General features: G+C 62.6%; 2 protein-coding genes across 3 annotated transcripts; both read right to left on the bottom strand.

The window, feature by feature from the left end:
* Nucleotides 1–259: 259 nt before the first annotated feature.
* Nucleotides 260–12,102, bottom strand: TMEM259 (transmembrane protein 259). 2 transcript variants are annotated; one of them, XM_017834360.1, is made up of 11 exons: nucleotides 11,831–12,102; nucleotides 9,742–10,008; nucleotides 9,330–9,441; nucleotides 7,062–7,172; nucleotides 6,048–6,170; nucleotides 5,630–5,730; nucleotides 4,837–4,894; nucleotides 4,410–4,493; nucleotides 3,825–3,957; nucleotides 3,377–3,476; nucleotides 260–2,724 (listed from the first exon to the last, which is right to left on the bottom strand). In XM_017834360.1, the coding sequence occupies exons 1-11, from the start codon at nucleotides 12,053–12,055 to the stop codon at nucleotides 1,909–1,911; spliced, it is 2,130 nt and encodes a 709-aa protein (XP_017689849.1). In that variant the 5' UTR covers nucleotides 12,056–12,102; the 3' UTR covers nucleotides 260–1,908. The 2 variants fall into 2 exon arrangements, with proteins under 2 accessions (XP_017689849.1, XP_017689848.1); XM_017834359.1 differs by having other exon boundaries at nucleotides 9,276–9,441; nucleotides 11,831–12,055.
* A 978-nt stretch (nucleotides 12,103–13,080) lies between these two features.
* Nucleotides 13,081–26,668, bottom strand: ABCA7 (ATP binding cassette subfamily A member 7). Its single transcript, XM_017834396.1, has 50 exons — nucleotides 26,582–26,668; nucleotides 26,371–26,464; nucleotides 26,004–26,145; nucleotides 25,799–25,926; nucleotides 25,614–25,735; nucleotides 25,333–25,527; nucleotides 25,146–25,235; nucleotides 24,815–25,049; nucleotides 24,568–24,707; nucleotides 24,373–24,489; nucleotides 24,037–24,216; nucleotides 23,723–23,931; nucleotides 23,449–23,625; nucleotides 23,028–23,250; nucleotides 22,703–22,924; nucleotides 22,397–22,601; nucleotides 22,212–22,328; nucleotides 21,868–22,039; nucleotides 21,580–21,711; nucleotides 21,347–21,486; nucleotides 21,133–21,270; nucleotides 20,786–20,997; nucleotides 20,589–20,661; nucleotides 20,134–20,336; nucleotides 19,951–19,999; nucleotides 19,673–19,735; nucleotides 19,216–19,233; nucleotides 18,913–19,067; nucleotides 18,703–18,827; nucleotides 18,530–18,628; nucleotides 18,144–18,339; nucleotides 17,944–18,038; nucleotides 17,653–17,685; nucleotides 17,224–17,329; nucleotides 17,068–17,142; nucleotides 16,674–16,843; nucleotides 16,430–16,607; nucleotides 16,229–16,344; nucleotides 15,915–16,059; nucleotides 15,704–15,827; nucleotides 15,483–15,612; nucleotides 15,283–15,403; nucleotides 15,136–15,198; nucleotides 14,953–15,059; nucleotides 14,542–14,683; nucleotides 14,332–14,466; nucleotides 14,152–14,255; nucleotides 13,944–14,036; nucleotides 13,625–13,862; nucleotides 13,081–13,550 (listed from the first exon to the last, which is right to left on the bottom strand). The coding sequence occupies exons 1-50, from the start codon at nucleotides 26,648–26,650 to the stop codon at nucleotides 13,410–13,412; spliced, it is 6,756 nt and encodes a 2,251-aa protein (XP_017689885.1). The 5' UTR covers nucleotides 26,651–26,668; the 3' UTR covers nucleotides 13,081–13,409.

Genomic DNA, 26,668 nt, shown 5'->3' on the forward strand with positions numbered 1-26,668 from the left:
GGACATGGAATAACTCCCCATCCCTGTGGGTGGCCGTGGAAGGACTCAGAGCCCCGCAGCCCTTCCCCAGCACTGCTGAGCACGGCGGGGACGGGGCTGCTGTTCGGCCCCCAGCACTGCCACCGCCCCTCCGCCCTGCCAGGGGACATGGACGTGACACCCCCAGGATCCAGCATTCACCCCCTCCCCCAGGACCCCCACACATCACGTTCCGTCGGGAGCCCAGGACACGGGACAGGACGTGGGGCAGAGCTGCAGGAGCTGTTAGAGATAATATTTATTATTATATACAAACACATTTTGTACATTAATTAAATAGAATGAACTCTACTTTTCATTCATCAAATCATTTGGTTTGGTGTCCCCCCTTCCCCTCCCACCCACCCACTCCTCTGAAAAGCCTACAGTCATTCCTGGCACTCCAGAGGCTGGGCTCAGTTGGCCACGAGGCCCCTTCCCAGCAGTGCTGGCAGCAGCAGGATTGGACCTGCTGGTCACAGCAGGGTCCCCCCAGCTCCGGTGCAGCACCAGGGCTGCTCCAGGCAAAAGGGAAAAACAAAGTGGGGGCACCCAGGTGGGAAAAGCAGAGGGGTGAACAGGGAGCTCTGAGCCCCCCGCGCTGACAAGGAAACATTGAAACGCACCGAGCCCTCCGAGGGAGACAGAAGATGCTGCTTTGCCATAGGGAGACAGCCCTGAATTTGGGGACACCTGTACAGGGACCCAGCTGTCCCCAAGAGACAAGTGCCCACGTGTCACCTGCCCCTGCCCTGTCCCACCATGGTTCTCCCAGAGCTTCATCCTGCCTCGCCCTGCTCCACCCCGTGCACAAACCCTCCTTCCAGCACATCCTGCTGGGTCCGACCCCTCCACAGAGGTCTTGATGCAGCCCCCCAGCTCAGCTCCATGGCACAGGGGTTGGGACCCACCAGCCTCACCTCCACTGCAGGGAAACAGGGGAAAATCAGCTGAAATGTCTTGGCTTTAGTGTTTTGGTTCTTTGCTAAACCAGCTCATGCAAGAGTCCAGGGGTGAGAAGCTGCTCTCTCGTCTGGGATGGGGCTGATCCTAAATGCAGATGTGGTCCACGGGAGGGACAAGGCACTGGAAAGCAGCTGCCTCACCCAGAGCAGAGCTGTGCAGGACAGAGCTGTGCAGGACAGAGCTGTGCAGGACAGAGCTGCTGCTCTTGCCCCACACCTCTCCACAGACACCCACACTGCAGCACAGCTCCCTCCAGGCATCACTCATGGCTCCTGAGATGGCAGCTCCCCCCTGGACACGGCACCTTCCACACCCCACCCCACCCACTGAGGGAAATTCAAGGGCAGAAAAAAAGGAACTGAATTGCAGCTTCTGCTTTGGTTGTTGCCCAGCCGTGTGCAGAACTCACACCCACAGAAGGTCTCAGCTGCTCCTCCCCTCAGGAGCAGGAAAGGTGACCAGGACTCTCCTCTCTGTGGCTCTCCCATGGGGGCTGGACACGCTCTGCCTGCTCTGTCAGCTCCTACTCTCACCACAGAGCTGCCACGTGCTGTGGCCTGTCCCAGGTCAGCTCCCACCTGAGAGCTGGGATCCACACCTGGACTGCAAACACGGCTGCGGGGGTGAAGCCCAGGTTGGGGGGCAAGGAAAAGCTGGGGCACAAGCTGACATGGGGCAGGAGCAGGCTCACATGTGGCCTCGGAGGAGCCCTGGAGCTGTGTGGGCCAGGGGACCAAACCCCCCAACCTCCCCACAGCCCCTTGTGCCTCTCCCAGGGAAGGGAGGTCACCACAGCCCTGCTCTGCTCCTGCTGCTCCGGCTCCGCTCAGAGGGATCCATGGGTTAAGGATGATGGTGAAGTGAGAAATAGTAACAAACGAAATCCAAATGCCTTCCCGGCAGTCCAGAGCGACCCAACGGGGCTCAGGACAGGTTCCTGGAGCCTGGCTCTGAGCTGGGCATTCTCTCCGCTGGTGCTGGGCAGGGGCTGCTCTCCCCCCGGTCCTCCAAACCTCTGTCCTGGTCATTGTCCCCCCCTGAGGCTGGAGGGGGCTCTGCCACGCTGCTGCTGCTGCTGCCCACACAGTTCTTGCCACCGGGTTTTGCTCGGCTGTCTGAGCCCTCGAGAGCCTCAGTCTGCTTGGGAAGGGAGGGGCTGAGGAGAGGGGCCCCCCCTTCCTGCAGCGGGACGAGGGGCGCAGCCCCCGCAGCAGGGGGAGCATCTGCTGCGGCCACCACGGACGTCGAGGTGACCTCGATGGTGATGGAGCCCACGGCCGTCTCCGGGCGGTCACTGCTGACCCTGATGCGGGCGACCAAACCAGAGGCCGTGGCCGCCTCCTGAGGGGTCCCGTTGGCCACGGCTTCGTGCACCACGGTGGGCTCCAGGAGGGTCGTGCTCAGGTCGGACAGGAACGAGGCCTCTGTCACGATAGCGGCCGTCTCGGCCACCCAGTTCAGGTCGCTGCCCACGGAGGCGGCGGCGGCGATGACGCTCGAGGCCTCGCCGGGGGTCAGGGCGGCCGGGCCGCTGCCCTCCCCGGGGGGCCCGGTGGCCAGGGGGGCTCGGCGACCCCCCGCCTCGACGGGGGCGGCCGTGGTGTTGTTGTTGAGGTTGTCCTGCAGCGTGGTCTGGGTGCCCTGCCCGACCTGCTGGTTCTGCAGCAGCATCTCCTGGATCCGGATCTGCTGCAGGATGGCTGGCAGCTCGTAGTGGTGGAAGAAGTAAATCATTGAGTGCTGGAGGAAGAGAGGGAAAGGAGTCACCCCTGGGCCTGGGCCACAAGCTACCACATCCCAAGAAAACTGCACTTCTCCTGGAGAATCCAGCTGCTCTGACAGCCAGCAGGTTAGCACAAAGTTTGGACTTTTGACTGCTGCAAGCTGCTTTATAGTTTCTCTCTGAAGACAGGCAACAGAGTACAACCCCTCTTCCCTTTTAAGGGCTGGGAAAAGAAGGATAATGGCATTCCTCTGGGCAGTGCTCCACTCCCTGCCCCCACCCTGCAGCAGGTCAACAGCCAGAGACACTCAACAGGTTTAACTGATCCAGGATATTGGAGATATCACCTCGGAGCTGGTCCTGCCAGCATCCTCGCTGCATGGACCTGAGCTGTTCCTCTGCAAGACAGACCCTCATCAGGATTTATTGCAGAAGGAGAGGACAGAAAGCCTTCCCAGAACCTGTGTGGCATCGGGTTATTGTCATGCCCGTGACTGGACTGCAGACAGTGATTCAAAGGTTCCCCTGTTCCACAGCTGCCTTCTGCTGTTCCATTTCCAAACCAGGCTTAGTTCCATCTCTTACAGAAAAAAGGATTCCTACTCCGACCCAGCTTGAGAAGAAGTCTGGCAAAACCCCCCCAGGTGCAGCAGCTGTGCAGGGACTCACCTGGATGAAGAGCCAGGAGGTGACCAGTGCCAGGCTGCTGTACTGCCCGTTGAAGCGGTAGTGGTAGGCGTAGAAGGCAAAGTGGTACAGATAGAAAAACCTAGACAGGAAGGCAAGGAAAATCAGGAAAAATATGAGCTCTGTTCTACTCCCAAGCCCAGCCTGAGCCCGGGCACTTGGTCTGGGGCAGTGCAGACTCGTTAATAGGTAATCAGAGTTGCCTGGCTATGAATGGGGCAAAACAAGGGGCAGGAAAAGGTCGAGGTGATTCTGAGATCCAGGCACAAATCCAAAGCGGAGCAATCGCACTTTGGACCCTGTGCCATGTGGAGCAGCTCCCAAGGAGCCACACAGACACCCTCAGGAGTGGAGGCTGTCATGCCTGGAGGGGCTGGGAAGGCCCTGGAGCAGCTGAAGAAGGACAGGGAGAGGGAATGAGAGACCTTACCTGAGCCAGTGTCTCTTGCTGGTGTTGGTGTGGCAGCAGATTGCGTCGTACTGGTCCGCCAGCCACACGATGAGGATGATGTAGAACGCGGTCGTGGTGTCATTGAAGAACTCGGACATTATGGCCTCCATGCCTGCGGACAGAGGGGACATCAGCACAGGCAGGGCACGGGAAGGGGCCCTCTGCCACCCCAGGGCCAGGCTGTGACTGCACCTGCCCAGGGCAGGTAACTGTTCCAGCGCTGATGGCAGGGACCAGCTGCCTCCCCCAGCACACATTTCAGGGGGTTTGTTGCTTTTTAAATTCAAACTGTGCAAATGCAATCTGGCTACAGAACGTAAGTCTGCAACGAGCTCCAGGGACAGACAAAGCTTCGGATTCTGGGATTTCCCAATGAACTGCTGCTTTTCCAGGGGACCCAGAAGGACAATGGAGCTCACTGTGCCATCAAATTGCAAAGCCTTCTGCCTTGTGATGAGCAGCCGCACTAACCACCTGCCGCGGCCAGCTCGGAACAGGGAATCAGACTTCCCACAGATCCCAGAGGGATGTGCTGCAGATACAAGCAGTGAGGCAAGTCCTTACCAACCAGAGCCAGGATGACAGTGAGGAGCGGAGCCGCAGGGAACGCAATGGTCATGTTCATCTCCAGCATCTGTAACAGGTCAACTGCAAGAGGGAAAACACAGTGTGGCACAGAGAGGATGTGGGGCCAAGGAACTCTCCACCCCATGGTACTGCCCACTCAGTGCAGCCAAGTCCATCATCCCAAATCCTCTGTGCCCAGCACTTGTCAGGAGACAGAATAGCTCTGGCGAGCGCGGTGACAGGGTACAGGGGGATGGATTCCCTGTGCAGATAAAAGTAGGACCCTTCTAAACAACAAAAATCAAGGTTGGAACAAGACGATCCTCAAGGTCCTTCCAACCCAAACCTGCTGTGACTCTACGACACACTGTGCTGGAGCAGGTACAGTGCCCAGCACAACCCAAACCCCTCAGCCAGTCCTTACCAATGAAGACAAAGATCTGATGGTGTGAGTAGCGCAACAGCATCGAGACAGACAGAGTCTGAAACAGGAGAGAGAAGGGGAGGCAGGTTAGAGCCCCACGGGTGTGGGGAGTCACTCGGAATCGCACTGCGGCAGAGGCCCGGGCGAGCCTGGGCTTGCACATCCCACATTCGTTAGCTGGAGCTGTGCAGAGCAATTTGCCAAAGAGTAATTAGGGCTCTACAAACGGCAATTAATCTCTGTGCTGCTGCAGGGGAACAGACAGTAAGGGATTTGTTTGTAAAGGGACCGATCCTGAATATTTGAGCGGGGGCCAAGCCAACCCACAGAGCTGGGAGCAGGGAATCTCCCGTCCTCCATCCCGCTCCTGCCGCAGCTCCCAGCACCTCTCTGCACTTGGTTCCTCCTCACTGCCCACAGTGTGACTGTGCACAGAGCTGCCTCAGTGGCTGGGACAGCCAGACACAAGGGGAGAGTCCCACAGGCACCCAAGACTACAAACACAGCATAGTTATCGTTCAGGATCTTGTCTGATGTGTATCTTGAGATGGCCTCATCTCACACATCATCTCTTGGTTTATCTTGATCGCTCCTGGCAAATCAGTCTGTTCTTAAAAGTCTCAGAGGACAAACGTCGTGCAGGACACTTAGAACAAAAGTCCCAGGGTAGGGCTTCATCCTCCACCAACCAGACTTTAAAAGAGGATGAGAGCTCAGGCCTGTGCTGTTACACCACCCACATGCTGCCCAGCCCTGGCTGAGTCCAGGCACTGCCCAGCTCCCGCCGACTTACAAAGATGACCATGATGACAAAGGCTGCCAGGTAGGACGTCCTGGCCATCCACATGCTGACGAAGCGATAGTGCTCCCCAGACACCACATTGCGAAGGAAACCTGGAGAAAAAGCACAAACACCGGCTCAGTATGATCAACACACAGGCTAAGGACCAACCATCACTGCCTGCTAAAGAAACAGGATTTGGAGCAAATCCTCAGGGCAGCACTCATTGTCATGCAGGGCAGTGAGGAGGGAGGAAATCAGGTTTCCAGACACCTCTCCCCTCCTGCCTCTCTCATTTTGTCCTTGACAATAACACAGGGAGCTGCTCCCTGCGTTACAGATTAATCAATAGTCAGAAGATGATATTCAGGCACGCACAGAACAAACACCCACCGCTCCACGCAGCCGCTGTCACTCCTCCAGGCCTTACCTTTGTTTTCCTCGTTTTCAGCTAAAGCTTTGACACTTGACATCAGGATGTCATCATAGCCCAGGAACTCGTCCAGCAGCAGGCGGCTGAACCTGTCCCCAAAGCACTGATCCCTCGTAGGGTCTAGGGAGAACACAAAAACCTGCTCAGACTGTTCACACCCGCAGCCCCAGAGGCACAAAGTGAGCACACGTCCCATCACCCCGAGGGACACGTGTGCCAGCAGAGCTGGGCCTGGGCCAGCACGTGGGCCTGGGGCAGTAAAACCGAACTGGGCAGGTCTGGGAGGGAAGATGTCACCCCTGACAGATCCAGCCACGCTGTCAAAGTGCTAATGGGCCTTCAGGAATGTCAGGGCTGGCACAGACACAAACGGAATTTGGCTCACCCCATCTGCCCATCACTGCACAGGAAAATCACCTAAACCCCCGTCCAGTTGTGCTTCAGCTTGACTGGGAGGAAGTAACAAGGTTCAGTCTGATCACGGCACTAACAGTGCACGAGAAGGTCTGAGACTATATTCCTGACTTGGACAGGTTTTAACAGAGCAAATGTCAGGAGAAGAGAGCACTGTTCCAGGGAAACGATCTGCTGGTGCTCCCAGGGGCACAGGAGACACAGTGTGCCCCAGAGTGTGACACAGACCTGTGAGCACCGTCCCCAACACCTGCACAGCTGCCCTCACCATTGGGCTCTAACCCTGCACTGCTGCTGCTCCCACTGAGCCCAGAGCTTCAGTGCCTTCAGTCAGGGAGAGGGCTCTTCCCTTCTCCATGGGAAACAACTGTGCTGGGCATGACATCAGGGCTCACTGAACCAGGCTCCACCATTTCAGAGTGCTCCTCCTGGAAAGCTGTGACCTACTAAAGGGAGACGGGCTGCACACAGCAGCTCTCCTGCGTGGGAAGTGAGTGCACTTCATAAAGAGTTCCCAGAGACGGCGTTGAGGTCTCTGCACAGCAGGTCCCCACCCCTGCCCCCCCCTGCCCCTGCCCAGGCTGCCTCCCCACTCACCCAGGGTCACCACCATGACTGGGATGCTGAGGCGCTGCCGTGTGCTCTGGGACAGGCGCAGGAAGCCGTATTCCAGCGAGTACTCCACAATGTACTCCTCCTGCGGCCACACTGGAGAGGGACGGGAGGGACACAGGGAGGGACACAGGGAGGCTCAGCACCTGGATCTGCAAACAACCACCACGAAGAAACAGCCCCTCCGGGTTCGTTCCCTCCCTCCCATCACATTCTTGAAAAGGGAACCAGCTGCAAACATGGGCTCCAGGCTTCCCTCAACCACTTAAACATAAATCAGTTCAAACTCTTCGGAATTGCAGCCCATTCCCCTGACCTTAGTCCTTAATGTGAGGCTTCTGGGAAAGCTTCAGGGCAGCACTTCCAAGCTCTGCCCAGAACCTGCCCACATCTGTGCCTGGCAAGCCCAGAACCACTTGTTCTTGCTCTTTTCAATTTCTGCTTCCCATGTTGTTTGGGAAACAGCAGGAAAATCCACTTTGCACCTGCTGAACACCGGGTAAATGCTCCACAGGCAAGAGCCCTGCACTTCCTGGGGACTGAGGTCACTGCTGCAATTACACATCAGAACAGAAGGCAGCAGCAATTACAGCTCTCCCAAAAACCGGTGGTGCCTGAAGTTTCCCTGGTTTTTTTTTTTTTTTTTCCAAGAAAGGTTCCAAACAGATGCTTTTTGCTACATCATCTCTGAAAGGACAAAACCTCCTGCTAAGCTGGAGCCAAGCAATTTAATCCCTGCTCTTTCAGACTGTCAGGGTGTATCTCCAGGAGGGGGGAGGCAGCTGTCAGGCAGCTCCCAGCACCACAGTGACAATTAAAGTGACGAGAACTTAACAGAGACACACCTGACACAGCACTGACAGAGATGCAGCCCCTGATCCCCTTCTCAGGCAGCAAACACAGGCTGGGCTGTCGGTTTTGTCTTTTGTTTCCATTATAAACAGTTTTAAGCTCAAAAGGAAGTCAAGGGTTTAAATATCAACAATTACTTCCTTTGTCTCATAAAATATTTTTCCATGGCAAAAACATTTGGACTAAACAGCAAATTTTGCTCACTTAGAGCACAGGAAATCTGGCAAAAAACAATAAACTCAGGTATTTGGGACCAGTTTGAAGAGATGAATTTTGTAACTCATCTGGGAAACAGCCTGATTCTCTCCCTGCCCTTTTCTGGATCATTTCCAGCCACACGTTCAGCAAACCAAGAGTTACCCCACCAGTGCCACAGCTCTGCACAACGTGACTCTCCTCAGAACCTGGGCAATAAAGGTCCTGCACCAAAAACATTTACTGCTCTCTGGTCTTAATGATCTTTAATTCAGGACTAATGAGCTCTGGATCAGCATCAAGCAAATCCACTGCAAGACCAAGGAACAGAGCAGTGTCTGGTCTCCCCTTCCTCCACAGACACAACCCCAGTATGTCTGCAGAGCAAAGAGTTCCAGCCTTTCCAGGGACAATAGTGTGAGTGAAAGAGGCAACTTTTTGCAAATTTTGTGGAAAAAGGCAAAGAATCCAATTCCACGTCTCTATTTTAACATAAATATTCCTCAGTAGATTTCCTCCCTTAACCACTAGAGACACAAGTTTTCCACACTGGAATTCCATTTTAAATAACACAAAGGCACTAAATCCCCCTCTGGAGTTTACGAGGCCTGAGCAGCTCAGGCCAGGCAGGAACAGGGCGGGACGAGGCCGGGTGGTATCGCAACCCACGGAACCCGCCCGGCGGCTTTTGAGATTCATTAATTGGAGCAAATTGGCTGCTCCAAGTGCTGCTGCTGGCTCCGGACCCAGAACACAGCCCAAACCCTGCTCATGTGAGCAGGAGTGTCGCTGCCAGGGGATCCCTGCGGCTCACAGGGGGTTCAGGCTGAGATACCTGACACCAATCACCGCAGGAACGCACTGCCAGACCAGGAGCCCTCGCTCACCTGTGCTTCACCTGAAGCCTCTTGGTCTGGCAACGCTTCTGGCCCAGCCTCCCCCCAACCCCTGGCCTCCCCTGACACCCCCCAGCCCCGGGGCAGAGCTCGCTGTGGGTCTGCTGTTAGTACTGACAGGACCAACCCCAGGTGAACACATTGGGAAGACATTTAAGGTCACTGTGCGGGCGCCCCGAGGAGCCAGGACGGGACGTGCGGGGAGGATGACGGGGGGAGGAGGGAGGAGCACAGGTAGCAGTGAAGGTGTGATTACCTGCTCGGGTTAGCATCTCAAACTCGGACACAGTCTCCCGCAGAGGCTGCATACCTTTAGTGGCTGTGTCACTAAACGAGAACTCCTGGCTGTCGTTGTGGGGCAGCTCAGTGCTGCTCACCCGGGACGGCTTGAGGAACACCTTAGGCTCGATATCCAGCTCAAACTGTTGGAAAACCAGGGCAGGGAAAGTCACATCAGCAGGCTCTTCACCTCCCACCTGCCATGCTCCCTCTGTCCCTGCAAAGGCCTCCACCACCCCTGTGGTGGGAGAGGCCACTTTCTCAGGCCACTTTCTTGCTTCCTGTGTTAAACCATCAGAGGCCAACATGGGAATTCAGGAGCAGCCAAGGAACCCACTGTACTTCCAGGAGACTGAGGGATCACACACTTACAACCAACCATTTCTCCCCAGCCCATCACCCAGGTCTCCCTCTCTGACCCACTCAGGGAGCACATCCCTAACCTTGATAGAGCTGTTTTCAAACATATCCACAGTCATTTCTTCCTCTTCTTCCTCCTCCTCCTCAGCCGTGGACTCAACCACCACTCCCGGGAACTTCTCGCCGCCGCAGAACTGCAGGAAGATGGGGGCCCGGCTGGAGTTGCGCTGGATCTCCACCCGCAGGATCCCGTCCCGGGGCCACTTGTCCCGCACGTGCTCCAGGCAGTTGATGGGCGAGCGGGAGAAGGCGATGTGGATGTAGGCCAGGATGAAGAGCACAAAGAGAGCCTGCAGGGCAGGAGACAAGGCACAGACCGTCAGCCTGGCCACCCTCGGCCTGAGTACAGTCTTCCCAGTTACCACCAGCTCCTCTTTGCCCATAAAACACTAGAAAAACTTGGACAAGTGGATTTGGCAAGTGGACAAGAGCTTCAGTGCTTCCCTGCATCAACAAGGCAGGAGCCAGACCCTGGCAGTTTGAGCAAGGAACACACCAAAGGCAGCTCCTGTTCATGAGACCAGGGCTGCCCTCGACCCCTGTGCAGCTCAGGTACCCTGCTGGAAGCACAGGTCCTGCAACCAACACCTTCCCCAAACTGAACCACACACAGCACTAACATGGAACGAGGCTACAAGACACGTTGAAAGGAATGGAAATGCATCCATGGCTTCCAACCCTTCCCTCCTCAGCACAAAGAGTTTCCTGCTGAAGCCCAGAGAAGACTGCCCAGCCTTCCAAAGGCAGAATAAAGCAAACCTCTCCCAAAGCCAACCCCTCTGAGGGCAGGACGACCCAAACCCACGGCAGACCTGTCGCTGCAAGGAACAGGCCCTGCCCCAGGGTGGCCAAAGGGCTCCTGCCCTGCCTCAACCCCAGGAACAGCTATAAACCACAGCAAAGCACACTGCACTAATAAAACCCGCTCCCTAAAGCACAGACAGTAACTGTGCATGACATCCAAAGTTCAGAGCTCCGAGCACGGCTGGCACAGCGAGCGGCACCGCTGAGCTCAGACCTCCCTTCCACCCACCCCGAGCTGCTCCCTCCTCATCAGCCCAGCTGTCCTGACCTATTTGTGATGAACAAACAGGCTGGTAAACATCTCTCTACAGAGCAGCTGCACGAGGGATGTGAGGGAAGGTAAATCAGAGCCACCTCCCTGGTTGCAGGAGCTCTGGACAGGCTCTGCTTCCCTGTGCCCAGCAGCCAGAGCGGAGCTGGGAGCAGGCTGGAGGCTGCTGGGCCCTGACCCTGCAGGGCTCTGGGAATGCTTTTCATTCTCTAGGATGGCAGTGATCAGAGGCAGAAGCAGCATGAACAGCTCCCAGCTGCTCTGCCCAACAGCCATACCTTGAGCACCACCCCTGTCCCAGCCTGTCTGCTGGGATCCAGCCGGACAACTGGGACACAGAACAGGGATGTGAAAATCCATAACGTTTCTTGGGAGGGTAGAAAAAGTATCTGTGCAGTATGAGACAAGTTGTGCTGAACGTTTTCTCGCTGAATTGTAAAAACCCAGAGCAGGAGGGTGGCCCGGTAAGCTGCTCTCTCCTTCTTACTCTCATTTCTCATCCTGGAAGCCATGGAGCAGGATTTAACCTACTGGCAGCTCACCCCTGCACACTGACAGGCAGGCCGCCCTGGGGGGCCCCAGCAGGCAGAAGGGTTCACCCCGGGGCAGAGCTGTGCTGCACTGGCACTGCTGAAAAAGCAGGGTTAGAACAGGGCTGTGCCTTAACTGCTTCCAGAAAAGACAAGACTCCAACAATCCAGTATGTCATGTGTGCAATGCATCCAAAGTGTGATTTCCTGGAAACAGAAACCGAATCCTCTCCAGCCCAGAGCCCAGGACATGCCCTGCACCAGCCTGGCTGCCCAGTGAGCTGGCTCAGGGATTTCCTTTGGATTTGTGGACCTGGAACCAGAGCCCCGGAGTGCAGGAACTCCTCGTGTCTCCCACACAGGAGAGGCCCACGGGAGCTCTGGGGACAGCTTGGTGTGTGCGGCCCAAACACAGGCTGTGACCTCCGGCAGAGCCACAACTTTTTGTTCCTAAGGAAATCCCTGCCCTCAGCCCGGCTGCGCCTGGCAGGAGGAGCTGCCCCTCACCTTGAGGAGGACGAAGAACTCGAAGACGCGGCGGAAGGAGGGCGGGAAGAGGCGCGCGTAGGTCACTGCCATCTTGAAGAACAGCGCGTGGAAGAGGCGGTCGCGCACGTTGATCAGGGGGTTCTGGTTGAGGTTGGGGTTGCGGACGCCCCGGTTGTTGCCGCCGGCGGCCCCGGTGTTGTTGGCCGGGTGGTGGTTGTTGGCGTTCGGCTGGTTGTCGGACATCCTGGCGGCTGGGCCGGGCCCAGAGCGGCCGCTGCTGCTCGGCGGGGCGCCTGGGCCCGGGCGGCCGCCGTCTCTGTCCCGGTTCCCCGGCCCCGGCCCGGCGCAGACGCCTCGGGGTGGCGATGGGTCAGGCCCCGCGAGTCAGGCCTGGGCGCTCAGCGGGGCCCGGGCGCTGTGGCGGCCCGAGCAGGCGCAGCGGGGACGCGGCTGCCGGGCCGGCCCCGGGCCATGGGAGTCGCTGGCGCGGCTGGCGGGTCGGGTCGGTTCCACCTCTCCCGTCCCGTCCCTCAGCGCTCCGCCGCCATCTTCCCCCGCCGGCAACGGCGGCTCCGCGCATGCGCGCGCGCGCCTGGGGCACGACGGGACGGTGGAGGACACGCGCCAGCCACGCCACGCCCTCATACGCAAATTAAAAGCATTCCCACCATGCTCCGCGCGAGGCCTGTCGCTCCGCGCTTAAACTCGTCCTCAGAAAGGCAAAAAATAACCTCATAAAATGGAAGATTTAAAGTAAAAATCCGACGTGCATCGCCTGGGAGGGTGACCAGGTAGAGAAAGGCGGGGGAGTCTGAGGAGCTACTCGCCATGACTTAAAAATCTTTAGTTGGGAGGGGTTTAAGTATGGCTCCTGCTCACTCAAAATTCGTGCTCGCTTCGGCAGCACATATACTAAAATTGGAACGATACAGAGAAGATTAGCATGGCCCCTGCGCAAGGATGACACGCAAATTCGTGAAGCGTTCCATATTTTTTTTCCCCTCGGGAGGGTCACAAAGCCCCCCCGGGAGGACCCTTTTGGACCCCCGAGGTGCGGCTCGGGGGGCACCAGTGCCCACCTCCAGGTCGGGGGGAGCCCCAGGCGCGGCCCTGCAGGTCTGTGTGTCCAACTGTGCCGGGGCCACACTGCTGCCCTGTCCCACTGTGCCCCTGTCCCACTGTGCCCCCTGTCCCCCGGTGGGGTCGTGTCGTGGTGAGGGCGATCAGGCCCCCCATCAGTACCGCGGGTCTTTATTGAATTGCTCGGTTACAGCAAGCTCGGCTCCGGTGGGGAGCAGTGGGGGTCCCGGGGACAGCGGGGGTCCCAGGGCCAGCCTCAGACCCCCCATCCAGATCGACTTCCCCACAGGGCACCAAGCCACAGGGATCTGGGGCCAGCCCTGCCCTGATGCTCTGACACTCCCCAGCACCCACTGTCCCATGGGATGGTGAAACCAAGCCAGTGGGCAGGATGTGCCCAGGCCTCCCGTGTGCAGCTCCGGGGGTCTGGGGTGCCCCGAAGCCCTGTGACCCCAGGTCGTGCTGCGGTGACGACTGGGGAGTGGTCTGTGAGGGTCCCTGGGGCACCACTCCCCGCTCAGACAGCGCTCTCCTGGTAGCTCTCATCCTCCAGGAACGTGCTCAGCCTCCTCCCAGGGCTGGGGGCCACATCCTGCCCTGGTGCCGCGGCCTCCCCGGGGTCCCCGTCGCTCTGCTCCTGGGCAAAGTGCACGAAGACCTGCGGGGATGGCGGGGTGAGAGACAGTGCCACGGGACCCCCAGCCACAGCCCCACACCTGCGTGCCCCGTCACCTGGTCGAGGGTGGTCTGGGACACGGAGTAGTCCTCGATGTGGCAGGGGCCGCGGTGGGCGGCCAGGAGGCTGAAGACGGCGGCCAGGGAGGCGGCGCGGGCGGGCAGGTGGTACCGCAGCAGCCCCCCATGCCGCTCCCGCAGCACGATGGCGGGGAAGTGACGCTGCAGCAGGGCCTGCACGGCCGCCGGGCCGGGGCCGCCCGCCCGCACCACCACCGTGTACCCGTCCCCAAACCTGCGGGCAGAGGGGACACCACTGCGGGGACTGGCCACAGCCCCCGCCCCAAGGAGCCCCCCGAGCTCCCCACCCCAGTACCTGTTCTTGAGGTGCTGGACACTGCCCAGGCAGCGGAACCGGCCGTTGACCATGATGGCCATCCTGGTGCAGAGAGCCTCGCACTCCTCCATGCTGGGGGGCACGAGTGAGACCCCCGGGGCAGAGGGGAGCTCCCCTCTGAGGGACTCCCGGGGGCACAGGGGTTGCTCCCCACTGTGGGGGCTGCAGACCCCGGGTGGGGGATCACCTGTGGGACGTGAGCACCACGGACCGGCCGTCCCGGATGACGCCCAGGATGCGTTCCCACAGGAACCGCCGGGCTTGCGGGTCCATCCCTGTCGTGGGCTCATCCTGCAACGGCCCCGGCTCAGGGTCAGCCCAGGCAGGACCCCAGTGCTGCTGTGGGACCCCCCGCTGCCCCCCTCACCAGGAAGACGACGGGGGGGCAGCCGAGGAGGGCGATGGCCGTGGAGAGCTTGCGTTTGTTGCCCCCGCTGTACTTGCCCGCGGGCCGGTCCGCGTGCGGCCCCAGCCCCAGCGCGGTGATGCCCCACTGAGCCACCTGCGAGAGACAGAAGGGGTGAGGGGGTGAGGGTGAGGATCTTCTGGGCTGGGGGAGCTGGGATGAGGGCCCTACCCTGGGGGTCTCCTCCTCTGGGACCCCACGCAGGCGACTGTAGAACTCCAGGTGCTCCCGCCCTGTCAGCAGGTCTGTGATGGCATCGAACTGGGGACAGTAACCCATGTGCTGGTGGACAGACTGGAGGTCGGTGAGCACACTGTGGGACAGGGACAGGTCAGCACACTCTGGGGATGGGGACAGGTAAGCGTGGGACAGGGACAGATGAGCATGTTGCGGGGGACACTGCAGGGACACTGCAGGAATAGGGACGAGCAGCTGCAGGGATGAGGATGAGGATGAGGATGAAGGTGAGCACAAGCACACCACAAGGATGAGGACCAGAAGGAGCACAGGATGGGGATGATGGCACAGGTGCTGTGGGGACAGAGAGAGGGGGAGCAGCCGTGGGGCCTCTGCGTTCACCACCTGTGCCCCTTCAGCCAGGCCTCCCCCAGCGTCACCTCCGTGTCCCCCGTCAGCATCTTGAAGGTCGATGTCTTCCCAGCGCCGTTCACCCCCAGGAGGCCAAAGCACTGTGGGGACAGAGCAGGGTCACCAGCAGCCCCGGCCCTGCCCACGGTGCCGTCCATCCGTCCGTCTGTCCCTCACCTCCCCGGGGGGGATGGCCACGCAGAGCCGGTCCACGGCCGGAGCCTTCCTGCGCCGGTACACCTGAGCGGGGAGAGGCAGCGCTGGGTGCTCCCATCCCTCACGGGGGGTCGGGGGCTGCAGGGGGGTCCAGCCCTACACACCCACCTTGGTCAGGTCCTTCAGCAGCAGGAGGTGGCCCTGGGGGGGGCTGCTGCCCACCCTCGCCCGCTCCCTGGCCACGTCCCAGTCCTCGTCCCCCAGCGAGGGCAGCTCCGGAGCCCGTGGCCTGGGGGAACAGTGGCAGGGGCACATCCAGGGCTGCCCATCCGCAGGAACCCCCCAGGCACCCCCCGGCCGGGGCTCACCCCAGCCGCAGGAAGAAGCGGTACTGCAGCAGGAGGGTGAAGAGGAAGAAGATGATGCCCTCGACGGCCATGGCGAACATGTTCTTCCCCGCCAGGTCCCAGGAGAGGGGGGACACGAAGCGCCTGTCCCCTGTGAGCACGAGAGGGGCTGTAGGAGGGGTGGACCCCCGAGCTGGCCAGGCTTTGGGGAGGGGGAGCAGCCCTGACACCCCCTGACTCACCAAACCTCTCGAAGGCATCGGCCATCGCCTGGTTCTTCACCATGTCGATGAGGCCTCGGCCCAGGCAGAAGTGGGGAAAGATGAGGAAAACCTTCTTCAGGACACGGTTGATGTCATTGAGGTTCTGCCAGGGCAGCAAAGAGGGGGGTGAGTCAGCTGGCACTGGCCCCACGGGGGTGGGACAGGGGATCCAGGGCATCCCAAGGCTCACCTGGTCCACAAAGAGCTCCAGCACGAAGGTGGCCACGCTGCCATTGATGCCAATGAAGAGGTTGATGCAGGTCAGGGCCACGTAGGCAGTGCTGGGGATGCTGAAGAGGAAGGAGGCTGGGTACATCAGGGGGGTGATGGACCAGCTACAAGGGAGAAAGGCAGGGGCTGGCTGAGATGCACCCCCCCATCCTGGGGGACAAGAAACACTCCCCACCCTCCAGCACCACAATCCCCCTCACCCCAGCTGCCCCCAGCCCCACTCAGAGCCCCCCGTGCCCCCCTTGCCCCCGCTGGGCTCTGCTGCCCCATCACCCGTAGAGCAGCAGCAGCAGCACCAGGGAGGGCAGGTTGTCCGAGGACACGTAGGATTTCTGCTGGAAGCAGAGGAAGATGAGGATGACCAGCAGCGCGGGAACCAGGTAGTTGCACTGGGGGGATAGAGAAGCCGGGAAAAGGTCAGGGGTGGGACCTGCTCCCCCAGGAACTGGACCCTGTCCCCATCCCCATCCTCACCATGTCCCAGGCGAAGTTGCCCAGCCAGTAGGTGAGGGGCTTCATCCCGCTGACAAACTGCAGGTGCTTGGCCTTGCTGACCCGCTCCTCGATGAGGAAGACGACGAAGCTGGCCGGGACGAAGGACATGGCGAAGATCACGCAGATGGAGACCAGCACGTCCACGGAGGTGGCCATCCTGCCATGGAGGGGAGGGCTCAGCGGGGGCCAGAGGGTCTGCGGGACCCCCATCCCTGGCACTCACAGGGCGGCCTCGGAGAGCTGCTCCTTGGTGAGGTTGAGGGGGTGGTTGGTGGCCGTGATGCCGAAGCGCGTGGGGTCGGTGCCGGGGGGCAGCCGGGCACGCAGCAGCCCGTTGCTGGCCACATTGAGGAAGGAGACCATGGCATGCCAGCCCTTGTTGTTGAACCAGACCTGCAGCACAGGGGGGCCCGGCAGCTTAGAGCCCCCCACCCGCCCTGGCACTGCCCCTGGCTGTGCCCGTGGCACCCCAATCCCCACCCGCTGTGCCACTCACTCCCCTCCAGCCCCAGCCTTTTGGTCCTTCTTGGGCTGCTCCACCCCCGGAGGGACCCAGGTGCCACATCCCCGCTGCCCCCCAGCTCTCGCCCCCGTGGGACTCCCAGCCCTGGGTGCACCTTGATGTTCCTGCGGGCATCCAAACCCTCGATGAAGCGGCTGACGTTGGCCAGGAGCCGATCCGAGGGGCTGCCCTGGGTGGGGGAACAGGGTGAGGAGGGGGCTCCCAGCACCAGGGCATGGGAGCTGAGCTGGGAGCCTGAGCCCAGACATACCGGGGTGATGTTGAGCAGTGCCCGGAGCTCCAGCACTGCCCGATCCACCTCTGCTGCTGAGGGCAGGGCCTGGGAGCCGCCGGCACCCAGGGAGAAACCACCGTACCTGTGGGAGAAACAGGGCTCCAAACCTGCCCGAGAGACCCCACTGCCAGCTGGGCTCCAGGATCCCCGTGGGTCCTTTCCAGCCCAGGAGATTCTACAGTTCTATCATTCTATCAAACCTGCCACCCATTTCCCACTGCCATCCCTGCCCAGACTCAACCCTCCACCCACCCAGGCACCATGGTGAGGGGCACAAGGCAGAGGGCTGAGGCTGGATGGGTGTCAGCTCTGCCCAGCCACCACTCAGGCTCTCCCCAACCCAACGGGCATCTCCTGCCTCACTCTGGCTCAGTTGTGCCAGCCCCCAGCCCCTGCCCAGCTCACCTCTGCTCGTTCACCCACTTCTTGTTCCTCAGCCTGAAAGAAATGGGGTGGGAGGGACGGGGGGACAGAAACCCCCCGAGGGGACGTGAGGGCAGCGCCTGCTCAGCTGGCCACACTCCCATCATGTCCCCTTCCCCCGTGCTTTGGTCCACAGTGTCCCTCCCTGCTGCCACGGCAGTGGCACCCTGTGCCAACGCCCTGCCACCTCCCCCAGGTGTCCCTGGGGTGGTCCCTCCGTGTTCCCACGGTGTTCCTGCAGTGTCCCTGGGTGTTCCCAGCCCCAGCACTCACTCCTGCCGGATGATCTGGGGGTAGGTCTTCACCAGGTAGTCGGAGATGTTCCTGCCCGTCAGGTTCTGCAGGATGTCCCCTGTGCCCCTCTGCACCTGGGGGATGGACAGACGGGCTGGACGGACACTCGGCCCCGTGGCCTCCCCGGAGCATCGCCTGCCCCTGCAGCTCTGGGGCTGCCCCCGCTGGGCAGGGGTTACCTGGGGCGGAGGGAGCCCCCCGGCCCCCTCGGGACACTCGGGCAGCATCCTGTGTGCCCCCGGGCCACTGCACTGGCACGGCGGGGACGGCTCAGCCTGTGTCCAGTTCCGGCGCCACAGCGCGTCCAGCAGGGAGGGGGGGGCTGAGGGGGCCGAGAAGCCATCGGGGTGGGAAGCCGGTGGGCACAGCCCCGTCCTGGGCAGCCGGGGAGAGAAACCTTCTGTTACCAGCCTGGTGTGAGCCGGAGGCATCGGGACCCACCAGGGGGATGGTTGGGGGTCCCATGGCATCGCACCGGCCGGCAGGGCTGCTCCGAGGGGGTCGGGCACCGAGGTGGGGTCAAGCCCTGGTTGTCCCCTCCAGCCCCCATCCCGCGGACACTCACGTCTGCCCCGCCTCCTTCATGCACTTGGTGCCGAAGCCGGGCTCGGCCAGGAGCGCGTCCAGCAGCCGGGCGGTGTCGGGGTCCCCCGGGGCGTCGTTGCTGGCAGGAGACACAGGAGTGAGCTGGTGGCAGTGGGGGATGGGGGCACGGGGGGCAGCAGGCTGGGAACACACCTGAAGAAGGTGAACTGCTGCCCGTACATCCAGGGCTGGAGCTGCAGCGGCGGGTACTTCCCGAAGGGCGGCACGATGAGGCTGAAGAGCAGCGCGATGCAGACGAAGACGGCGGGGAGGACGATCTGCGGGGTCCAGGGGTCAGGGTTGGCTCCACATCCCCTGTCGCATCCCCTCCCCACGGCCCCATCCCGGTCCCCCGGGTCCTACCTGTGCAAAGAAGCCGCGGGTGCTGCGCCGAGCGTGGAGCATCCTCTTGGTGAAGAGGGCACGGAGCTGGCGGCAGACGAGCGCCCAGCCCCTCACCCTGCCGCAGGCCCGCCCCGCCGCCCCCCGCAGCAGGTCTGTCTCCCGGGGCTCCTCCGCTGCCAGGGCAGAGACACGTCTGGCAAGGGGCTCGTGCCAGCTGGGGCACGGGGGGACGGGGTGGGTGCTGGCAGAGGCATCCCCCCCTCAGCAGGGATGGCATGCTGCATGCAGGAGCCCCCCAGCACCCCGGCCCCCAGGTCCTACCTCGCCGGGCTCCTTTGGCTCAATGTAAAGGAGAGCAGAGAGGGGTTACAGCCGTGCGGTGCCGTCCCGGCCGGGGTGAGCACCCACCCAGGGCAGAGCTGGCACCCCAAACCATCACAGCCCCCCAGGCTCCCCTGGCTGCCCCCATGCCAGCTCCATCTCCACGAGAAGGGGGTTGGATCTGCCTCCTGGGATTTCATGTCCCATCCCAACCTCTGCACACATCTGGGTTCCCCCAAACCCACCCTCATCCTGGATCCTGGCTCTGGGGGCACCCCAAAACTGGGAGGTAGGAATGCTGCACGAGGGTCCCTGAGCATCCCCCTGCCCGAAGGGATGCCTGCCTGGATGGACATCCGCCTGGATGGACACGTGCCACAGTCCCAGCCCCAGCCCCAGGGGTGGAGGTGGGGAACACCCAGCAGCAGCTCAGGGGTCCCAGCTCCCCCCTCCTTACCCAGCTCCCCATCGGCCACATCTGTGTCCCCCACCTCGCCGGGAGCTGCTCCTTCCCTGGTGCCTGACAAAATGGGGAGGAGATGCCAGGGTGGGACCCATGTTACAGGTTGTGACACCTCCCTGCACCCACAGGTGCTCCCAATAGGGACCCTGGCCCTGGGAGGGACACACGGAGTGCTGGGGACACCCCCATCCCTCTGTTCTGGGCCGGTGAGCATCTCCTCAGCCCCCCTTACAGCCCAGAGCTCAGCTCCAGCCAGGATCGAGGGGTTTTACCTGCAGTGTCAGTGTCCAGCCCCGTGTCCTCAGCCACCTTCAGGAAGATCTGAGGGATGGGGGGGCTGGTGTTAAACATGACACCAATTCCCACAGCCCAGTGGGGGAAAGCCCTTGGTAATGGGCAGGGGGTGGGACCCCTGGGAGCCATGGGCAGCCCCTGGCCACAGCCCCACTGGGTACCTCTTCCAGGGTGGTGTCGGAGATGCCGTAGCTGGAGACTCCCAGTTCCCCCAGGCGCGCATCCAGCTCGCGGAACAGCTCCCCGAAGGCCCCGTCCCGGGCCCCGCTGTAGGGCAGGACAAAGAGCACCTCGTGCCCGATGTCCTCCACCAGCCGGGAGCCGGGCACCAGCTTCTGGATCAGTGCAGACAGCTGGGCCACATCTGGGGGAACAGGGAGGGCTGGAAGCCTGGGCCAGGAGCCGCTGGCTGGTGCAGCTGGCCACAGCTGGCACGTGCCCAGCATCCCAGCCTTAGGGTCCCTGGGAGAGCTGGAGGGGATGGGGACCCCCTTCTGCCCCACCAGTGCAGGGGGGCCAGGAGCCAGCGGCAGGGCTGTGCATTCCCAGCCCCCTCAGCCAACAGGGGAAATACGGGGAGCAGCTGGGGGGGAGCCACGGGGGCCGGGACCCTCACCCACGGCACTGGCCTCGCTGCCCCGCTCGCTGCCCAGGCCCGTGTCGCTGCTGCGCTCCGAGTCACTGCCGTCCTGCAGGAAAGGGCAGCCGGAGCCTGGCACCCCATGCCAGGACCTGGCCCCCAGTGCCCCCCAGTCCCCGGATGGAGGCACTGGTTGCCCCTGGCAGAAGCCCCTCGGGGCTTGAGGGACCCACCTTTTTGATGACACCGGGGACAGCACCGGTGCTACCGCCTGCCCCGCTTCGCTCCCGCTTCACCAGGGTGAGGTGGTACCCGGTGCCCAGCCTGGCCTTGAGGAAGAGGGGGGACCCGCAGCAGCAGAGCCGGCCCTGCGAGATGATGGCCGTGCGGTCCCCGAGCAGCTCTGCCTCGTCCATGTAGTGGGTGGACAGGATGATGGTGCGGCCTGGGGGCAGGGAGGGGGCTTGATCCCAGACCCTCCTGCTGGTCCCCCCATCGTGGGTTTTTCCCACCAGCACGTCCCCCTGCTCCCCCCGGGCTGGAGGGCTCAGAGGGAGCAGCTCACGGCCCCAGCGCTGACCTTTGCGGTACTTGAGCAGCAGCTCCCAGATGCTGCGGCGGGAGAAGGGGTCGACGCCGGCCGTGGGCTCGTCCAGGACGACCACCCGGGAGCCGCCCACGAAGGCGATGGCCACCGAGAGCTTCCGCTGCATCCCGCCTGCAGAGGGACAGCGTTGGGGGCACCCGGGGCCGCCGACCCCCGCTCGGGCACCCGCCCCGTCCCCCGCACGCACCCGAGAGGTTCCTGGTCTGCTCCCGGCGCTTGTGGGGCAGCCCCGTGTCCTGGAGCAGCTGCTCCATCTCCTCCTGCACCTGCTGCTCCGAGAGCCCCTTCAGGCGCCCGTAGAACCAGACGTGCTCCTCCACTGTCAGGCTGGGGGGGCAGGGTGAGGGGGGCAGCGTGAGGGGGCAGGGTCTGAGGGGGACAGCCCAGCATCACTCCCCCCGCATGCCCACCCCTGCCTACATGTTAAAGAGCACATTGTGCTGGGGACACATCCCCATGGATTTGCGGATGGTGTCGATATCAGAGCGGATGTCCAAGCCCAGGATATAGGCAGTGCCCGAGGTGGGGGGCAGGAGGCCAGTCAGGATGGACCTGGATGGGGGAGTGGTGGGGAAAGGTGATCATGGAGCACAGGAGCAGCAGGGCTTGAGGCTGTGATGTCCTGTCCTATACGGTGACCCGGGTGGAGATAGGGCCAAGCTTGGCTCCTGTCCCCAGGCATGGCCACGCAGCCCCCCCATGGCTCACATGGTGGTGGTCTTCCCGGCGCCATTGTGGCCCAGGAAGGACGTGATCTGCCCCTCGTAGAAGTCCAGGCTCAGCCCGTTGACGGCCACGCGGCCACTGCTGCCATAAACCTTCACCAGGTTGCGGATGGAGACGCCGGGCTGGAGCTGGGCAGGCGGCTCCTCCACCAGCACTGGAAGCCACCGTGGGGTCACATCCCAGGCAGGACCCCTCGCTGGGGGCAGGACCCCTCGCCACAGGGTGCAGGACCTTCCACTGGAGGGCAAGGCCCAGGCTGGAGGGCTCCAGCCCTCTCCATGGCTGCTGCCCTCGGCCACAGGGCTCTGGGGTGGGCAGGGACTCACCTTGGGGTGCAGCGAGGGGGCTGGTGGGGCACAGGGGGTGCCCAGCTGAGGACAACTCTCCAAACCAGTAGCTCTTCAGGAAGGGGAAATTCCAGGGCTTGGGGATCCCATACTGACCTGCAGCAGAGGGGGCTGAGCGGGGCCAGGGCTGGGGGGCTGCCAGTGGCCGAGGGGGCTGTGCTCACCTGGGAAGACGCCCTCGATGTACCAGGTGGCCAGGCCATACAGGCTGGCGTCCAGCAGCAGCAGCCCCATGGCCGCCGCAAAGCTGTAGGGGTCTCCTGGCACAGGGCTGGCACCCAGGTTGTGCCACTGGATGCCCACTCCCTGCTCCTCATAGAGGGAGAAGTAATCACAGCCGAAGCCAAAGGCCACGGGGGACAGCAGGCTCTGGGGGCAGCGAGAACAGCGGTGTGGGCAAAGCCCAGCCCAGGGGGTGCAGCCCAAAGGCCCCACGCAGGGCACTGGGGAGGGGCAGCCCCGTCGCTCACCACGAGGACGCGCAGCGGGAAGGTGATGTAGTCGCGCCAGGCGACGCACAGCACGTAGGGCAGGTACAGGGAGAAGTAGATGATGCCGCCGCACGCCGAGGCCAGGTTGGCACGGGGGAAGAAGGTGCTGATGAGGAAGCACTGGCTGATGGTGGCCACCGAGAAGGTGCCGAGGAAGAGGAAGATGACGGCCGGGTCGCTGTAGGGCAGGATGTTTCCCAGCTGTGGATGGAGGCAGGTTGGATCCTGCAGAGCCCCCCGTGCTGGCTCCCAGTCCCAGTGCTCCCTGTGTCAGCCACACTGTCCCCTGAGACCTGCAACCTGCCTTGAGGATGAGGACGAGGAGGGCAGAACTGAGGAGGAAGGGGATGAAGCTGCTGAGGAACCAGCTGAGCCAGAGGGTCCCGCTGCTTAGCCCCATGGTCTTCATGGTCTCCTTGAGACGTGTCTCCTTTTCGTGCACTACCCCCTTGATGATCATGGCCACCGAGTAGATCCAGGCCAGCGTCATGAAGAGGGGCAGCGAGCGGTTCAGGACCCGCAGGAACCTGGGGAGATGCCACCAGCCCTTCCACGCCCCGCCCAACACCCCTGGGCCACCGCAGGGCCAGGGACAGCGGGACACGCCCAGCCCTGTGCCACCTCCCCAGGGCAGTGATGCTGTAGGATGCTCAGACATGTCCCCTGCAGCACTGGGGGATCACTCGAGGGTCCCAGGGGGCCGGGGCCGTCCCTCACCCACTCACACATCATCCACATAGCAGGGATAGGGCATTTGCTGGACATAGACCCCTGTCCGTGGGGCAGCCCCGGTCTGCACCCGCACCACCGCCTGCTCCACCAGGTCCTGCACGTAGACAAAGCCCCCCCAGACGTAGCGCAGGTCGCTGAAGGGGTCGGCTGCAGGCCCTGGGTCCCAAAACCTGGGGGCAGAGCACAGTGCTGGGAGCAGAGATCCCCCACCACGGGCACAGGCTGCTCGGAAGGCCATGGAGACCAGCGGGACGGGTGTCCCCCAACCTGTCCTTGATCTTGTTGGTCCTCGTGACATCGTCGATGTCCATGCGGATCTTGTAGTGGACATGGGGGGGCAGCGCAGGGGCCGTGGCGTTGATGGGAGGCTGGAAGACCACAGCTGCCCAAAACTGCTGCTCCTCCAGCAGCTCCAGGGCCCGGGCGACCAGCTGCTCCTCGGTGGCCACCGCCTCGATCTTGTCCAGGCAGATGCACTGCGGGGGGGCAGGCAGGGCTCAGCAGGCACGGGGGCACAGGCAGGGCAGGCAGGGCTGAGCCGATGCAGGGGCCCAGCCTGCCCACAATGGAGGGACACTCACCTCCATGAACTGCGACAGGGTGCTCAGGACCGTGTCCACATCAGCGTACACCTGGTGCCAGGTGAGCCCTGGCCCGGCTGCCGGCCCCACCAGGAACGTGGCCAATTCTGGCAGCTTCCAGGAGGTGCCATTGAGGAACCCATCCAGGAGCCGGGCTGTGCCCGGGGCCAGCAGCAGCTCCTGCAAAGCACCAGGGTAGCAGGGGCCATGCAGCCCACCCTGCTCCAGTCGCATCCCACCCCACTCCTGTCTAGAAGCCCCAGCTGCCCCCCACCACACCCCGTCCTGCACCCCACGGCAGCCCGGTCCCCGATGGGGAGGTCTGGGGTCACACACCTGGAGCACCTGCATCTCCAGGCTGCTGTTGAGGATGGTGTAGATCCGGGGCCCCAGCTCCTGCCAGGCGCCCCCCACCTCCCCCAGCACTGCCAGCTCCCGGAAGGTCCGATTCACCTGGGTGAGAGGGATGAGGCAGGTCCTGGTTGAGACCCCCTCAATTCCTCCCCCAGACCCCTCACAGCCCCCACTCACCTCGACCATGACGCTGTCGGGGCCGGGCCCGGGTGGTGTGTACAGGATCTTGCCCACGAAGAGGGGCTTGATGCCCCTCCAGAAGATCTGTGAGAAGGGGTTGGACTCCAGGCTGAGGAGCAGCTCCCGGCAGAAGGGACCTGAGGGAGGGAGAGCTGAGCCCTCACCACCAGCCCCCCATCCCTGTCCCTGCTGCCCCCCCTGCCCCCGGCCGAGCCCTCCACAGCCCCCTGCAGCCCCCGCTCACTGCTGCTGCCCGAGGCCACCGATCTCCGCTCCGAGCTGTTGCGGTCCAGGAAGGCTTTGACGTCATTGTCCTCGTACCAGTTGAGGGAGGGGATCCTGAGCCCCCCGCCCTCGGGGTGACCGCAGGCGATGCGTGACAGGGCTGTGAATGTGCCCGCACCGGGGGTGCTGCTGTTGGGGGCCCTCAATTCCTCAAGCTCCTGCCGCAGCTCAGCCAGGCTGGTCATGGAGGAGATCTGGGAGAGCAGGATGGGAAGTGGAGTGGGGTGGCAGGGACGGGGCACCCAGAGACAGCGTGGGGGTGCGCAGGGGGCAGGGGAAGCGGGAGGTACCTCCTCCATCAGGGATGCTGCATCCCGCAGGAAGGTGCCCAAGGCTTCCACGGTGCCAGCAATTCCACCCACGTCTGAGCTCAGCTGTTCCTACAAGGGGACATGGGAAGGGAGTCACAGGCACTCTGGACGGGCCAGGAGTCTCCGCCCTGTCGCCTTCCAGCACCTGGTCAGGCTGGGAGCTCACCGTCACGAGCCGTGGGAAGTCCAGCTGGGAGAGGAAGGAGCCCTCCATGGCACGGAGCTGGGGGCCAGGCAGGGCACAGAGCCCTCGCTGCAGGCGCTGGGTGGAAGCGGCGTCGCCCCCCGCCAGGAATCCCCCCAGCTCCGAGGCATTGCAGACCAGGGCCTTCAGTGGGAGGCGAATGCTCGCCAGGGAGAACTGGAGGGAGAGGGCAGTCATGATGCAGTCACTGGCACTGGGCGCTGGGAGAGGGCACCGGGAGAGGGCACCGCGCTGACACTCACGATGCGGGGGCTGAGCCGAGCCCCCATCAGCTCATCCACCAGCGCCGGGGCCAGAGACGTGTTGGTCCGCAGGAACCGTGAGAAGGTCTCGTCCTCTCTCAGGTATTCCCTCACTGGCAGGGCTGGAGGGGCAGGGGTCAGCCAAGGGTCTCACTTCCCCGGCACCCCCCACTCCCGGTGCTCACCCTCCCGCTGATTCCCGCTCTCCCGGAGCCGGCGCAGGGCAGGCAGGAGCCGGGCAAAGCTGTGCAGGAGCCGCTGCCCGTCAGAGTGGAGCAGGACCTGCCGGGCTTCGGACAGGAGGCGGGAGAGGCTGTGGGACACGGGGTGGGCAGTGAGACTCCGGCCCAGCCCTGCTCTGCCCCACAGCCCCCCAGCCCCTCCGCTCACATGGAGCCGTCGAAGTTGCCCACCACGCCGGGGGCCTCTCCCGCCGTGGGGTGTCGGAAGCAGGGGTTGTTCATGTTGCAGATGATGCCCTGGAGCCAGGACAGGGTCCCTGCTGAAGGCAGTGCCTTGTTGGGGAAGTGGCCTGCAGGAGAGGGAGGCAGGTCCAGGGGGCAGCATGGGATCCCCGGGACCCCACACACACACCAGAGCAGGGAGATGCCAGCGAGTCCCCATGGTCTGATCACCTCCTGTGTTTGTCTCCCCTGGTGCCACTCCACAGGGCTCCCATACAGGGGGCACACAGGGGGTCCCAGGAGGCACAGGGGGTCATTACCAGCCAGAGGGTGGTCTGGCAGGGGACACTCACACTCATGCTGCTTGAAGGGTGGGTGAGATCGTCGCACCGAGATCAGGATGAGGAAGAGGAAGAGGGGCCACAGGATCTCGATGGCCAGCTGGATCTGGGGGAGACCCACAGTTGGGGGGGATCTCTGTCCCCATCATTGCCCAGAGCTCTGCCTGCCCCTGTGCCAGGAGCCAGTGGCTCAGGGTGCCCCACACCCCCGTCACCCACTCACCCGCTGCCGCCGGCGGTAGGTGAAGTTCTTCCAGAGCAGCAGCCCCAGCTGGGTGCCCCAGCTGGCCATGGCGGGGGGCACGGGCCC

Source organism: Lepidothrix coronata, unplaced genomic scaffold, assembly GCF_001604755.1.
Source record: "Lepidothrix coronata isolate B3197 unplaced genomic scaffold, Lepidothrix_coronata-1.0 Scaffold233, whole genome shotgun sequence".
NCBI classification, from domain to species: domain Eukaryota; kingdom Metazoa; phylum Chordata; class Aves; order Passeriformes; family Pipridae; genus Lepidothrix; species Lepidothrix coronata.

Excerpts from the sequence above, each read along its gene's own strand:
- ABCA7 (XM_017834396.1), bottom strand. The coding sequence starts at position 26,650 with ATGGCCAGCTGGGGCACCCAGCTGGGGCTGCTGCTCTGGAAGAACTTC. Across the intron at positions 24,708-24,814 it reads GGTGGCCTCGGGCAGCAGCA|GTCCCTTCTGCCGGGAGCTG; the intron begins GTGAGCGGGGGC and ends TCCCTCCCTCAG. Across the intron at positions 17,686-17,943 it reads CCCCAGATCATCCGGCAGGA|GCTGAGGAACAAGAAGTGGG; the intron begins GTGAGTGCTGGG and ends CATTTCTTTCAG.
- TMEM259 (XM_017834359.1), bottom strand. The coding sequence starts at position 12,055 with ATGTCCGACAACCAGCCGAACGCCAACAACCACCACCCGGCCAACAAC. Across the intron at positions 4,494-4,836 it reads TCAGATCTTTGTCTTCATTG|TTGACCTGTTACAGATGCTG; the intron begins GTAAGGACTGGC and ends TCCCTCTTGCAG. Across the intron at positions 2,725-3,376 it reads CCTCCTGGCTCTTCATCCAG|CACTCAATGATTTACTTCTT; the intron begins GTGAGTCCCTGC and ends CTCTTCCTCCAG.